Raw genomic sequence first — 16,852 nt, forward strand, 5'->3', positions numbered from 1 at the left:
GGATTTTGGCTTTTACTCTGGGAGATGAGGAACCATTGGAGGGTTTGAGCAGAGGAGCAGCATGAACAGGATCCTTTAGGCTTCTGTACCGAAAAAAAAGATTGTAGAGGGACGAGGGCAGAAGCAGTTAGGAGGCTACTGGTGTAATTCAGACGTAATGTTTAGAATTTGTTACACTACCATGACTCTTTATTAAACCCCTGTTGTGATGATCCAAAGACTCAAAGACTCTTTGACTTTTCCCTAGAAATAGAAAATATATCATTTCTGCAACTAAAAGTGAGCTAATTACTTATTCACTGAATTTATTTATGTCCTGCATCTGTCCAAAGAAGGTATGAGGTGGATGGGGGAAATGCTATTTTCCTGAGGCTGTATGATAATGTTTTCAACATGGTCTGAAATTTTATATATAATAACTCAGGCAGAATTCAGAAGGAAATAATTTATCATGCCATGAAATAAAGCTTCTTTGAGAAAATAAATACCCAAATAAGATATCCCATGGTAAAATGGGGCATTAGGATCCATTTGCCTACATTGTTCTTTGTATTTCTAAACCTCAAGAATTATCCATTAAAAACGGATTCAGCGACATTGTCATATTCGTGATTGTGTTTCATTCATTGAAACACAGCTATTTATTGAGAGTCCCTATGTGCTAAGCACAAAGCTAGGCATTGGGGATATGGTAGGGAGTAGAAAATAGTTCCTGCCCTCATCCATGTTACATTCTATTGGCAGAGAGAGACAATAAATGAAATACGTGATATATAGCTTAATAGATGGTGATAAGTGCTATAGAGAAATAAACAGTGAAGGGGAAAAGGGAGAAGCAAAAAACTGAGATGGTACAGTATTTTCAGTGGAATTGTCAGAGATGTCCTCCATGATAAGGTGAAGTTAAAGAAAAGGTTCTTAACTGAAGTCATGGACCAACCCATGGGAGTATCCAAGGGGGGTGGCATCCTAGCGTCAGAGGCAGTGTGTGCAGAGGGGAGCATGGTTGGTGTGTTTGAAAAGCATGGAGGGATGCTGGACTGAGTTGTCTGGTACAGTGTCTGGAGCATGTGACCAACTGTGAAATGGATGAATGAGTCTCTTGTGTCTTGAAATCTGTTAGCACTTAGGCTAAATTCCAAATACCTCACTGTTGCCAATAAGGCCCTGAGTGGCCTGGCTCCTCCTACTTCTCAAGTCTCCGTTTCTACATCTTCACTACCCCCTCCCATTCATTCCGCTCCCCACCTCCTCTACCTCCCGCCTCCCCCACCTCCCCCCACACTGACCTTTCAGCTTCTTGAACAAGTCATGCCCTTCTCAGGGCCTGTACCCTGCACTTTGTGTTCTGTTCTACCTAGAACATTGGGCCAAAAGAAAGGAAAAAAAAAAAAAAGGAAAGTATCAAATGTAGAGGTCTTGAGGTAGTTGAAAAAATTTAGATTTAATACCCTGAAAATAATTTTTTCTAGACAGAAACCTAGGGTATGCATAGAAACTTAATTTAAAAAAGAATGAGAACATCACTTAATTACCCAAGGTTATGTTTTTCACAAATATTCAATTTTAATATGTCACATACGTACACGTATATGAATGACGACTGGAGAATACTCAGAGAAGCATGTTGGGTCCAATAAGAAAACTACATAATAAAATATATAATTCACCAAATTTAAATTGATACTTGAAAGTTTGAAGGCATTCTGCGGACATCTCTGTCTTATTTCCAAGATGACACCATTGTTCATAATCTCCACATAAAGTTTCATAAACTAACCTACCAATTTCTATTCTTCTGCTTCTACAACCTAAAACAATAACGTAAATACAAAGGATGAAACAGAATAAAAATAACTAGTAACATGTTAGTAGTTTCATAATTCTATATTTTTCTTTCCTCTGTACCAAGATGTCTTGCTATATGTAAACTTGTTCATACATGCAGCCCTAAATGATATAGGCTATGCTTCTATTAACACAGATATATTTCCAGTTGAACTCTCTCCTTCCTTATTATGTATATCATTCGTGCATTTACCTAATAAATAGTATATCTTAAAAACGCTGTATGACAGTTGCAAGGGAGTCTACTTGCCAGCATCTTGCCTTTCCTGTGTAAACGATGGTTGAGCTGAGAATCCCATTGAAGTTTCTCAATTGACAGAGGTGAACCTGGAGCTCCAAGCAATCTACCCTCCCAAGAAAGGGCAGTAGTTTTGCAGCCAGCCGGGGAAAGCCTATTCTTTCCTGAATGTTCAATCCTGCCTCTCTGATTCTGCTGGAGTCTGTAATATCTGCATATAATGCTGTCTTCCGTGTTCGCTTTGTTTGTGATTCTTGGTTGATTCCAGATTCCTGCACAAAAAAGGGTGTATCACTTGGGAGTGAAGGCAAGAACATTTGGACATGGGCACCCTTTACTTCAGAAAACCAACCAAGACCATTCTCTCTGTGGACTTGTACTTATCTTACTTTCCTCTTTCACAGTGCCCTCAACACCCAGCCCTAATGCAGCCAAGCAGCTCTGTATCGAAGACTAAGTAAGGGTTTAAAGTAACTTGTATGAAAGCATGAAGCCCTTTTAACTTTTAGCTTAAAGTTTGGGGGACTCTCACAAATGGGACAGTAAAAATGTATCTTAAATGTGACAACGTTTTTCAAGTAATGTAAATTCTAAATGTGAGCTTTCCTAATGTCATCATTTTATGAGCTCAGTGAAACCAAAATTAGATCTTTTACCTATGCAAACACAGAGGGAGAAAATAATTTAATTAGATTTTGGTTGTATGTTATTCTGCTACATAAAATAATACATGCGTATTCTGTGGTAATTGAGAACATTGTGACTGATAGTCCTTTTACAAATTCACATAGTCCTATTGAGTAGATAGACACAGGTAGATGAGACTACAATATAATGGTAGTAATTGGATCTCATTCCATTATTTATGGAAATGTGGGTAAAAAATTTCACATAAAAACTAACTAGAGATCACAAGAGAATCTTTTTAAAAAAATAATCGCAAGTTTGAATGATACCTGGAATTTAAAATGTGCTGTTATAAAAGTTCTTTGATTTGATCTTCAAAACAACACTTTAAATTATACTGAGCAGAACATATCATCCATAGTTTCAAATAAAGGCAATGAATTTCTCAAGTGTTAAATAAATGTGTTAAATGTGAAATGGCCTGTCCAAGGTCACGTAGGTCTTCTAGCAGAGCCAGAGTGAGAAGCCAACCACATCTTCTTGTTTCTACTCTCTCCACTTCCTATTTTGTGACACAAGAGGCATTAATTTCGTTCTGTTCCACCCCTTTCTAATGAAACACATTAGCACATTTCTGTAAAAACAGGTAATTAGCATCAATCTGGAAGCTATAATGTATTTAGTTCTCAAAACTGAAGTCATTTTCGACAGTAGCAAACTCTAATATTTCTGCAGTTATGTGCTAAAGTCTGAAAAAGTCAATAATTTGCACAAAGAATATGGAAAAATAAGGAATAAAGCAATTACAGGAAATATAAAGTATTTATAAAAACAGATGATAATTCTTGCTTACTGTTTGTAAAGTATAAATTGGCTTGACCCAACCAAATTTGATATTTGTAGGCTGTTTATAAGCTGCAAAAAACTCATGCTTATATAACATTTGTTATGAAAAATGAATATAATTTCCAAGAAAAATGAAAAGAATGACACTACTTTATACCTTTGTAAAATCTCTTTAGTGTATGGCTTAATAGATTGTCATATTGAGGGACGTTTTTCTTTTCTTCTTTTTCAGCCTTAGCAGGGATATATTTATTTTAGTTTTTTTAAAGAACCACTTTGGTCTTTATTGATCTTCCATTGTAATAGTTGATAGCATATTTTTTCTAAACTTAAAGTCTCATGTTTAGCAGAACAATTTTGAGGCTGTATTCTTTTCATTATTAGGAGGTCAAGAAATTAAGTTGCCTTTAAAATTCTATTTTGATTTCACCTTTATAGTTTTAATATGTTGTGTTTTCATTTAGTTCTAATTATTTTTAAATATCCACTGTTATTTCTTCTTTGATATGTAAGTTATTTAAAACTGTTTGAAAATTCACATATATACAGGTTTTAAAAATATATGATTTTGTTATTCATTTATAACAATTGAATTGTGATGAGAAAAATATAACCTCTATGATAACAAATATGTTCAATTTGTTAAGACTTGCTTTATGGCTTTCTATATTGTCTGTTTTTATAAATGTTCCATATATACTTGAGAAGAATGTATAGTCACTAGTTATTTGGCGAAGGCTTTTATATACGGCCATTAAGGTTGTAATTTTTATTCCTTAAAGATTCCATATCTTTTTGAATTTTGAATTAGAAAATAAATTGAGAGAGGTGCATAAATCTTTCACTTTGACAGTAGATTGGTTATTTTTGTTTCTATGGTGCTAACATTGTCACTTTTATCAGTTAAGATGCATTCAGTATTTTTATATAATTTAGTTTAAAAATCTTCCTAGGAGTGAAACATTTTATCATTTTATTTATTTACATAGGGATTTTTTTTATCCCTAATAACACATTTTTGCCCTAAGGTCTTTTTTTGTCTGATATTAATATAGCCACTTCATCTTTTTATTTCATTCCTTTTAGCCTAGGTATTTTTTTTTTACTTTTGACCTTTGTATGTCCTTAGGAGTTTAGTGTGCCTCATGTAAACATCATGTAGCTGAACTTGTTCATTTTTAGCCAAACTGAAAAATCTTTGTCTTTTAACTTCCTGTTTAGGTCATTTGTATTTACTGGTATTATTATGTTTCAATTTTTTTCTACTGTCTTTTTTTGTTTGTTTTCTATTCCTACCACTTATTCTAGTGCTGTATTTCTCCTTTCTTGCTTTATTTTGGATATTAAAAAAAAAAAAAACCTATCTCTCGTTTTTTTGTACTGGTCTAGAAGTTATGTACTCTATTCCTGTTCTTTTAGTGGTTACCCTTAACATTTTACCATGCAGACTTGACTTCATAAAGTTTAAAATTTATCAATGCAGTATCTTCCACAGGAATATTATTGTCAATATTACTGTTGTTTTCTTGTTTAAATTTCTTCAAGCCCTATTGATGTTATATAAGTGTTTGGATATACTGACATGTTTACCAGATTCTTTGCTCACCCTTCCTTCATTTCAGATCTTCCTTCTAGGATCCGTTTTTTTCCCCCTTGAAATACATTCGTAGTAGTTCCTGTAGGGGAGAACTGCTTTGTTTAGCTGAGGATATTTTTATTTGCCTGTCTTGAGAGAAATTTTTGATAATTCTAAAGTAACCTGATTTTCTCTTGGCTCTTTGAAGAAATTCCAGATCTGCCACTTACTAGCTCTGGGATACTGTTCAAGTGCTTTGAAGATAATAAAGCTGCCCAAACTATTAGATGCTTGTGAGGGTCACATTATATAATGTGCTTAGTAGAGCTTCTAGCATGTGTTAAGCACTATGTAAATAAATAACGTTTCCTTCTATTTTTTCTCTTCTTATTTTTCTCGTTATTTTTATTGTTGCCTATGGTGCTCTGCAGTTGACTAAAATTTATCTAAGTGAAGATTTCTTTTTGTTTACACTGTTTATTCCACTTGGTATACGTTTTTCTTCCAGAATCTGTGGTTCTACATCTTAAATTTCCAGTTTCTGTAAATTGTCAACTTTTAATTCTTTGAGTGTTGCCTGTATCCCATTTTATATCATTCTCTTCTGAGATTTTGACCAGGAAACTGTATTCTTTTTTTCTATCATCCCTATTTTTAACTTATATACTGTCATGGACTGAATGTCTGTGTCCCCCCCAGCCCGTACCCAGATTCATATTTTGAAGCTATAACCCTCAATGTGATGTTATAATGCGGTATCTTTAGACAAATGTATTGTCCAGTTTTTAATATTAAAACGTAAAAATTTTAATGGCAAACATGTACAGATAAACAACAGCTGCAAAGCAAAGGACAGTTTTTAATATCTACCTATTAGTAAAGGACTACCCTTATATAGTACGTTTTTTAGTAATTTTTAAAATCTGCTAATTTGAAAAAGAAATAAATATCCTTTTATCACTTTAATGCGAACGTCTTCACTCTATAATCTGCTTTTCTGGCAGCATCTCTGAGCCTTCCTCTCCAGTGGTTGCTGCTCATAAAAGTTTAATTCTCTCAGCATAAAAGTAAGCAAGTAAAAGCAAGCAAGCAAAATGCTTGTCTTGATGCAAGTGCCATTAACGGTCTTAGAAATTTTGGGCAACTTTTCTTCTTCATTTATAACATCACTTCATTCATTCATTCATATATTTATTCATTCTGAAAGCATTTAATGAGCACTTCAGTTGGTTAATCATAATGCTTGATGCTGTAGAAACAGAGAGAGGAAACAGTTCCCTATCAAAAACACAGGGAAGGAGGCAGATAAGCAGTTCATTATATTCAGTGAGAGAAAAGTTACTAAGAGAACACATAGAAGGAGCAAACAATGCTGAAGGATGTGGAGAAGATGATGGCATTGAAATTTTCTTGCAGTTGATATTTTACCAAAAAAACTTAGATGTTTCTTTTCACGTCATGGACACCCACTCATTTCTTAAATTTGCTTTTGGGTCCACCACTTGAAAGCCACTGCTTTTTTAACATCTACTAATGACTCAAATGGAAAATCCAGTGACTCATTCTTAACCACTCAGCTCTTCAAAATCTGTCATCTCTCAAGATGTAGCTCCAAAGCCCTCTCATTTCTGATTCACATATTTCTTCATCATCCAAACTGCACTCCTGCAGCATTTAATTAATACAAACATAAACAATGCTGACCTACTGTTTTATATTGTATTACGTTTTTGAAATTGTCTTAGCCCACGTCTAAATTTTCATCATTCTGAGGCTATATCATCCACAGAGCCTAACATAGCCCTGAAACCAAAGTATGTGTTAAAAAAGGGCTGTTTAGTGGATTAATCTGGAAGAATATAGAATTAATACAGAAACTGTGCAACAGCAGTTCTCTAATCTATTTGAATTACTAAACAATATAAGGAAGTATCAAATTGTGCAGACTCAAATAAGATAATAAGATTCAGGCATAAAGATATGTCATTAAAAGTAAAAATAACTCAGACAAACACACACACACGTTATTCACAGAATACAACCATTCATAAGAATAAATTAACTGCAAGTTAATTTTTTTAACAGATTACCTTTTTATGTTCTTGCAAATAGTGGCAACAAGTTGGCTACTTCAAGTGGTGACACTACAGTTAAATTATGGGACCTGTCTAAAGGCAATTGCATTTTGACCTTCGAAGGACACACCCATGCAGTATGGTCCTGCACGTGGCACTCCTGTGGTGATTTTGTGGCTTCCTCCTCATTAGATACAACTAGCAAAATCTGGGATGTTAATAGGTAAGAAGTACTTTGAACAATATTAGCACTCTATGTTGATAAACATACATGGATAAATTTTCCCTCAGTGGGAAATTTAAAAAAAAAAAACCTCTTAATTATAAAACTATAGAGTTACTTAAATAATCTCTGTGAAATCCATTTCTAATTCCATTAATCTCTGTTGATGTAATGAGTTCTTTCTAAATGTAGGTTCAAGATCAATCCTATGTAATTAGATTAGAATTGCTTCATTGGAAAGCTGTTTGTTTTAAGCAAGATAGAGACAAATACTTATTTTAAAGAGTTAGGTTTTTAGTTCTCCCCTCCACAGGTCTGCTGTCTCTCTGGATTATCAAACCAACAATTCAGTAGGCATGAAGATGACAGAAATAATTGTTTGCTTTTCACTAAATTTTGATATATTGTAACATTTCCCAAATTAAATGCTTCTTGGCAATTCACAAATTGTAAGAATTAATCCAATTTATTGTAAGCAAAGTCCTATACAATACCATATGCTTTGATCCTAATTCAAGACAGACAAATTTATTATATTTTTGCTATCAAAATACCTGTCATCCATGTATTTTTGGATGATTATTCCACCCTGTTAGGTATCCAAATAAGATAAAAAGAGCTGGTATCAAATACCCTGATTGCTTCAGCTAACTAAGGGATTACAGATCATCAGTCAGATTTCTGATCACTTTAATATTTTAATCCATGCCCAGATTCCAAATATAAGTGATAGTGACTCCTCAAAATTTGTGTGAACAGTTATCACTGAGCCATTGTAATTTATTTTGTAAGAGAAAGATGAACTTGCATTAAAGGTGGACACTATTGTTTTGGGGGTCATGGGTAAAACAGGTACCTTTAACAAACTTTCCCCACTCTTCCTTGAATCATGGATAACATATTTAGGAGAGAGAGCACGTAAGGTACTTACAGAAAAGTCAACAGGTTTCCTGGGAGGGTTCCTTGAAAGGGTATGCTCTGTTCTATCTGTAGTTTGATTGTCTCTTAAGGCCATGTGCCAGTCATTATGCTATTTTCTCTCAGTACCAAACTCACCCTTTTGTATCTTTTTTGTGATGCTGGAGCTGGAACTTTGCAAACCACATTTTTGCTTTGCCATCTGACTCTCTAGTAGGCTTTGGTAATAGTGGGCGCCTGCAGGGGACCACAAGGCTAGAGGAGGTAGAGGGGCCTGCTTCTTCCTGTTCCCTTCCTGTGGGCTTCTGGGCCTGCGGTTCCAGTGGACATCCCCTAGCAGCACTTCACCTTAGCAACAGCAGTTTGTTCTCATCACAGCAGCTGAATCCAGTTGACAGTTTTTCCAGTGCTCGCAGAAACAGCTGCCTCATGCCGTCCATCATCCAAGACATTAGTTCCAGCAAACAGGTGCCCCCTTCTCAGAGCTCTGTGTTCCCAACTCTGCATGGCCTCTTTTCCAAGATGAGGAACATCAATACTAGCAATCACGTGCCCCCTCCTCAGAGGGCTGAGTTTCAGCTCCGTAGTGCCCCCACCAAGGTTTTATGTTTCAATAATGCCACTGCAGTCCCTTTGTTCACTCAGTCCTATGGGTGGTAGCTCTTTCCTGCGGTGGCTTTCTCCATGATACCTTAATGTTCTTGCTTTCTCTTTTTAGTTATCTAGCTAACAACTTTATGCATAGTTAACAATCCCCTATATTAAATTCTTGCTGTTAAAATGTTAAGTGCAAGTTCTGTCTCCTGTCCAGACCTTGACAATTACAGAGCATTAATGGATAAATAGCATAATCCACTTGAGTTACAAAGATACAGATCAATAATGTTTGTCATATTCTGAATGAGGAAACATAGCTCTAAATAATACATTTTAAACCTATTTCTGTCTAAAATAGTGACAATTTAAGATAGGTTTTAATACTCATGTGTGTACCATTTGGTTATCTGGAATAATCAATCATGTAATTCTTAATTTTATTATGTTTCTATAGTATGCAACCATATTTCATAAATATTTATTATAATAGATTACTGGAATTTTTTTAAACCACTTTATTTTGAAGTATGATTGACATACAGAAAGCTGTGCATATTTAGTGTAAACAACTTGATGAATTTGAAGATAAATATATACCCATGAAACCATTACAATCAATGCATAAACGTATCTATTACCTCTAAAAGTTTCCTCCTGCCCTCTTTATTATTGTTATTTTTATAAGAACACTTAATATAAGATCTAGCCTATTAGAAAACTTTTAAGTATGCTAACAGTTCTGTTATCTATAGGTACTGTGTTGTACAGTAGATATCTAGGACTTATATAAGTGAACTTTTAACATTTATCTAATTTTAATTTTTTATCACTTTTGGCTTAGATGAGGATTTTAATAGAAGACTGTGGTCCATTCTAAAATATATCTTCAAATGTCTTAATCATTCAGAGTGTTTAAATCAAACTGTGTTAAAAAAAAAAAAAAGGATTCCCAGTAGACTCAGCCCTACTTAGAATAATTTCAGACACTTTGACTTGAAAGCTTTTCTCCATAACCCTGATATCCAAATACTGTCTTCCTTTTGAGACCCAGTAGATATTGATATAACAGATCAAAACTGCTTCTGATTGATGCCAAAAATCCTTTACATTTCAAATTTCCCATGAATGTCAAGAGCTCACCGTCATCATCAAAGACAAAGAAATTATACCAGTTTTGAAGCTGAGGTAGTGGATAAATACTGACAAATAGGGAGAGATTGATTGTTTCTTTGGTGGCTATTGATAGACCTTTCAAAGTTATAATCCAAGCACTGAGCTGTAATTTATGATTGCTCATGGATCCATACTGTGTAGATATGTCTGAAACTAGTGTCTTGCTTAAAATTTTATAGGTCATTGGAACTGGCTTAGTGACTTAAGGGGAGAGGTTATTTGCCTTGGTAAGATGATGGTGGTAGAAACTGTGCTATGCTGGGTCACATACTTTTATATTGAAGCCACATAGTTTTGTTTTTAAATTTATTATTATTTTTTTATTTTTTAAAGTTTTATTTATTTTGTTTATTTTTGTCTGCATTGGGTCTTCGTTGCTGCACGCAGGTTTTCTCTAGTTGCAGTGAGCAGGGGCTATTCTTCGTGGCAATGCACAGGCTTCTCATTGTGGCGGCTTCTCTTGTTGCAGAGCACGGGCTCTAGGCACACGGGCTTCTGTAGTTGTGGTACGTAGGCTCACTAGTTGCGGCTCGTGGGCTCTAGAGCACAGGCTCAGTAGTTGTGGCACACAGGCTCAGTTGCTCCGCGGCATGTGGGATCTTCCCAGACCAGGGATCGAACCCCTGTCTCCTGCACTGGCAGGCAGACTCTTAACCACTGTGCCACCAGGGGAGCCTAATGCCACATAGATTTTAATTAAAAAAATATTGATAGACTCTGCTGTTCACCAGAGAAGGAAGAATTTAGAATATATTCTTTTCGTATTTACAGTCTGCCCTTCCCTTTGAACCCTTGGCTCAGCCTTGAATATCCTTTGGTTGGTGTCATATCCCTAGCCCTACAACTCTTCCTGAATTGGATATTACCTACTAAGACCATCTAATTAGCTCCTCACCAGAAAATTGTATACCTGGAAATCATAATTAATGTAAAAAATGCAGCTCAAGACCCACGTTTACTAAATGCTAATAAGAATCTCTGAACAATATCTGTGTCATTCTTAGTCTGGATGCACTGACACTCTACAAGGTTTCTATGAATAATTAAAAGTAGTACTTCAATGATCTTTTGAATAATCATTTATAAAAAAGTGGAAACGTACATGTGTTTTAATTTGTAATCATTGATTGCTACCTTAATTTTCAAATATATGCTTTAAAATCAGTCTTTTTTTAACATCTTTATTGGAGTATAATTGCTTTACAATGGTGTGTTAGTTTCTGCTTTATAACAAAGTGAATCAGCTATACATATACATATATCCCCATATCTCCTCCCTCTTGCGTCTCCCTCCCACCTTCCCTATCCCATCCCTCTAGGTGGCCACAAAGCACTGAGCTGATCTCCCTGTGCTATGTGGCTGCTTCCCACTAGCTATCTATTTTACATTTGGTAGTGTATATATGTCCATGCCACTCTCTCACTTCGTCCCAGCTTACCTTTTCCCCTCCCCGTGTCCTCAAGTCCATTCTCTACATCTGCTTCTTTATTCCTGTCCTGCCCCTGGTTTCTTCAGAACCATTTAAAAATCAGTCTTAAAGCACACACACACACACACACACCATTGTATCCTAAGTAGAGAATTCTTGACACATGGCAATTTGGTTGCATAAATAATAGAGAAAATCAACATATACACATGAAGAAAGTGCTTTCCCTGTTCCCATCCACATTCAAATTATAATTTAATTGTCTTATTCTACATAAATCTATAAAGTGATGAAAATTAGATAGGAAAATCAGAAAATGTCTCAGTCGACTATAAAAATTGTGTTTCTTTAAAGCATAAGATTATCAATAAATATTCATGAAACGAATTACCAGTGTTGGACTGTGTTATAGACATTAGAAAATTCTAAGACTCCATTACTGCCCTCAGTGAGATTACAAGTAATTTAAAAATGCAGCAATTTTGAAACAGAATGTGCAATGCATCTGTAATTTATAATATCAGATAAGATATTCTGGTTGGCCCGTGGACGCTTTTCTCCCCAAGGTAGTTGGGTATTTGTATGAGTGCCTATACCACACTGTATCTCTGAGGTTTGGAACACAGACCGTGTGCTTGTACTTAGCTTGTAGTTTGAGGGGAAAGGATTTGAAACAAGCAAAATGTTACCAAGTGTGGCCACCCCCACTGCTTTTAACACAATATTACAAAGGCAAGAATTGAGTGGTTTGTAACAAGGATGGAAGGAAACAGAGTGCTTTGTATAATTCAGCTTCTGGAAGCTAAACAGTGGAAAGTAAATCTGCTGCCCTTATATCCAGGTGTATTGTTTCAGATGACTTCAAGATTATGTTTGAGAGAAAAATAAAGGTTTAAGAACTATGTTTAGAAAAATAATTTGTGGTTACCTCTGCATTCCATTGACTGGAAGCGAATATATCGGAAAACCTACCTCGTTTTTGAGAGAACTGTATTGGCAAGGAAACCATGAGCCTATCCTTAATAACCTCCTGATTCTTCAAACTGTAAAACAGTCCTCAGGACCCTGAAATTACATTCAAGGAAGTGGACTGCTAGTGTTATATAGTTTGGAAGGTAGTCACAGACAACAGCGCCCACTTTAGATGTGGTCATAGAGGAAAATGGACAAGGAAAAACCTTGGCCATGGAACAAAGCCAGAGACCACAAAGAGTAATAAGCAAAGAGCTCCTCAGTGAGAGAGGCATGATTCAATCAAAAATCTTCAGTGCAATGGCAAAGTTTCTCACGATGCCTGCCCAGAATTCTGTCACTCTTTGGGCTAGTGACTCTTGTGTATTTCCCATTTTTTCCTACTTTCTATACTGGAGTTTGTATTGCAGTATTGTGCCCTGCTTCATCATTGTACATTGTATCTGTGATAGTAGAGAAGGCAGAAAACTTGTCTTTTATTTGGTGGTCACTAGAACACAAGAGACACCTTTCAACCCAGTGGAGCTGATTGTGCATCATGCAGAGATCATGGACTGAGAGGTACAAGCAGTAAATGAGTGAGAATTTGTGTTGTCTCCTTTTGGGGGGGGGGCCGGGTGTAACTGAATACAGTACATGTGAAAAGAAGGACGGCACAGATATTTGGTGCGCAAAAGGCCAAACTGTGGCAGAGACTGCTAGCTGTTCACCAGAACTCGCTTTCTCCTTCTTCCATGTGAATTGGACACCTGGCTTTCTATCTAAGTGGTGTTTCTCAGCTTCACTTTAAGTTAAGTGTGGTTACGTCACTAAGTTCTCTGCAATAGAATATAAGCTGAAATGATATGCACCATTTCCATATTCTTTCTCCCATGTGGTGGGATGGGATATTAATGACCATAACCAGAGTAACCTTAGAAACCAGTCGTTGAAAATGACAGTGTGATCGTCAGCCTGCTTGATGTAAAGCCACCCCCAATCCCTACCTCCAGTTCACCTGCAGCATTCTCTGGACTAGTCAGAAATTAAAAAATAAATTTCTATTTTATTTGAAAAATTATATTCCCACTCTGTTTGTTGTAGTACTTTGATCTGCCCAGTCCAGTATAGGTACCCTGTAAATATTTTTCAGGTAATGTTTTTTTTTTCCTCATGACATATTAATAAGGCAACTACTACAAGCCCTGTAATGTTATCAAAATTATTTGGATGGCATAGTAATAGAAACTCTGTGCTGATATTAGATGGCCATTCAACTGCTTTTTTTTCCATTGCCCCTTCTCACTTCTCATCCTTGACATCTGTTGCAATACTGTTGGAGCCTATGAAGTCCTATTTGCCATTAGCAATATCTGTAAGTCAAATAACTGGTTTGCAGGGAAGTTAATGCCTATAAAAGTAGCTGTTAAAATGCAAGTACAGTAAATTAGTGCCTCCATTAGTGGAAAGCTGATTCAATAATAATGATTTCATTTGAACAATAGAAAAAAACACTAAGAACTTCAATTTCATAGTAGCATTGACTGTACCTACTGATGAAAATCAGTTTTGCTGATTGCAGTCAGGCTGACTGGATACAAAATAGTACCTGCTTTGTGGTTAACCTTATATGTTTGTTTTTTTCAAAAATTATTTATAGACCCAACAAATATGCATTGGATACTTTGTTCTGTGCGTTGGTCTAGTCACTAAGCTCTATCAGTGAACAAAATAGACAAAAACTCCTGTACTCATGTAGATGACATTCTATTGCGAGGCAGAAAATAAGGCAAATTAAAAATAATAATAATAAACTATTACATATAGTATTTGGGGGTGTTAAGTTTGGTAGAGAAAAAATAAAATATGAAATGTGGAAAGGAATGGTGGGCATAGGAAGGAATTGCAATTTTAAACAGGATGGTCAGGGAAATTCTCACTGTGAAGTTGATATTTGGGTAATCTGAAGTAGGTGAGGCAGTAAGCCAAGACGATATCTAGGAGAAGAACATTCCAAGCTTTTCTGAGCAGTGAGCTCCCCTATGGTGGTAGCAGGATTTATATGACTAAGGAACAACAAGAAGGCCAGTGTGACTGGAGTAGACAAGTGAATAGTAGAGATAAGGCAGTTAAACGTGTATGCGGCACATAACACACAGCCTTGTAGCCCATTTGAATGTCTTTGACCTTTATTCTCAATGAGATGGGAAAACACTGGAGAGTTTTGAGCAGAAGAGTCACATAATCTGTTTTATACTCTAACAAGATGACTCTGGTTACTGTTTTAAATTAAACTGTGACAGAGGAGGGCTGGGGAGACAAGGGTAAAAGCAGGAAGAGCAGCTGGGAGGCTATTGCAACCATCCAGGCAAAAGACAGTGAAGGTTTGAGCCATGATGGGAACAGTGACAGTAATGAGAATTGCTTGTATTCTGGATAGATTTGGAAGATAAAGACACTAGGAATTGCTGAGGCGTTATGAGTTATGAGAGAAGGAGAAAGCAAATCACCTGTTATATTTTGAGACACCTGGGAGGTGTAAAGCTCTTTCTCTTTACACTGGAACACTAATGTGAACTTTATAAAAGGCTTTTCCAACCAGATTCATCAACTGGCATTCCAGGAAATACTGTAGAATGAGGGATGCCTTCTCATTGTTCATCTAACAGGTGAAGTCCATTAAAGAGAACTGAGAGTTCCTTCCTGCCCACCAGCATTGCTTCCTTCTTAATTTAATAATTCATTGGGCAATATAACCCCCAGCCTGGATGAGATGAGAGAAACAGAATGCTATAAATAAAGGGAACAGTTAAAATTAAGAAAAAGGAAATGTGAAATATTAAGATTCTCTTAATGGTGAGTTATCCTCTTTAAATAGTAGGTACTATTAATTTCTTTGGTCAGATAGTGCACCAACATGAACTCCAAATTGTGAGAAATTTATTTCTTTACTACAAAATTAGTAATGATGAGATAGCACCAAATAAGTTACAAAAAGGGAGGTTAGTATTTATTATATATTTTGTTAATAATATATGTCATGTCCTTTATGACACATATGCAAAATTGGATATATTAAAGACGAAGGACATATTGTACAATATTAATGGTTTTAAAGCATAATAATGTAGGAAGTATTAAGACTCAAGGGCATGGATTATTGGTACATTAATACCTGTCTTGTATTGTAAAACCCCCCAGCTTCCCTTCTTATACTTGAAAAGGCACCCAAGGTATATATTAATAGACTGCTAGAGCAATGCTTGAAACATAATTATGTTATATTAAAAGACATGGTAACATTCTAAAATTGACCTGTTGTGATCAATTTATCCTGTTCCACAGATAATAAATCAATTATTACATCATCTTGGATTTCCATTTATATTCAAATGAATAATTTTCTCTTGAAATACAGGCTTTAAGTGATAGCTGAGTATTATTGAATATAAATACATAGATAAGCACAAAAATGATAAAAAAGAAAATAGCATATTATTTTCACTGTCATGTTCCTTCCAAAACAGTGCATAATTAATAAGCACTATTAAAGAAATGTCTACTTATGACGAAAAATATATTAAAGCTAAAGTGCAGATTTCATTTAGCAAGTTATACATTGATTGGTTGTGAGAGAGCTTCTTGATTTTTCCGTGTGGCTTTGTGTGTTTGCATGAAGAGTGCTTCAAGCAGCAGTGTCCACTTCAGTAAACTTGATGTGAGCATTCTTTTACATCAGTGCATAGAAACTGATCAATAAAAGAGATAGATGTCATTACAAATTTATCATTTAGCTCTTTACATTTATAAAACAAACACTATTTCAAATAAATGAGTTATATAATTTGTATCTAACTTTCAGTAAATAAGGTACACCTTCTGTTTGTTATTTTGCAAACTAACTGAACTGTATATTAGAAATAATTTGGATGAGTACAGATGAAACTAAAGGTGTTCTAAGGAGCAAATGTATGTGTTTTACAACATGATATATTATTACTCTACTAGCACCAATCAAAGCAAACACTTTGACATATAAAAGATGCAACACTCCTTCTCCACCCCTGCCCAAGAGAATCTAGTCAATAGATGAGTCTTAGTGCTCCTCAGTAATAGTGACTAAAAGGGTTTGATGTATTTCCTCATTCATGCACGTTAAAAAGATACATGGGCATAGTACACATAAGGTAAAAAACTAAAATCACATATATGTTTATATTTAAGGTTTGATCATATGTATAGTATGCTTACACGTATTTGTGTGTGTATATCCAAATGTTGATGTATGTACATATACTAGTATTAAAGCAGTGCATAAATGTTTGACTATCTCAGATATTTTAAATATCA

At 35.4% G+C, this 16,852-nt stretch overlaps 1 protein-coding gene across 2 annotated transcripts in view; it reads left to right on the top strand.

Moving 5' to 3' along the window:
- Positions 1–16,852, top strand: part of SPAG16 (sperm associated antigen 16) — a gene marked incomplete at its 3' end in the record, with an annotated part of 901,411 nt that overhangs the window by 466,381 nt on the left and 418,178 nt on the right. For both annotated transcript variants that reach the window (XM_082467474.1, XM_082467475.1), the window contains one exon: positions 7,248–7,433. In XM_082467474.1, coding sequence (XP_082323600.1) covers positions 7,248–7,433 — 186 coding nt within the window. The remainder of the gene's footprint in view (positions 1–7,247; positions 7,434–16,852) is intronic.

Source organism: Balaenoptera physalus (genome assembly GCF_965194825.1).
Source record: "Balaenoptera physalus genome assembly, chromosome: 6".
Classification (NCBI taxonomy): domain Eukaryota; kingdom Metazoa; phylum Chordata; class Mammalia; order Artiodactyla; family Balaenopteridae; genus Balaenoptera; species Balaenoptera physalus.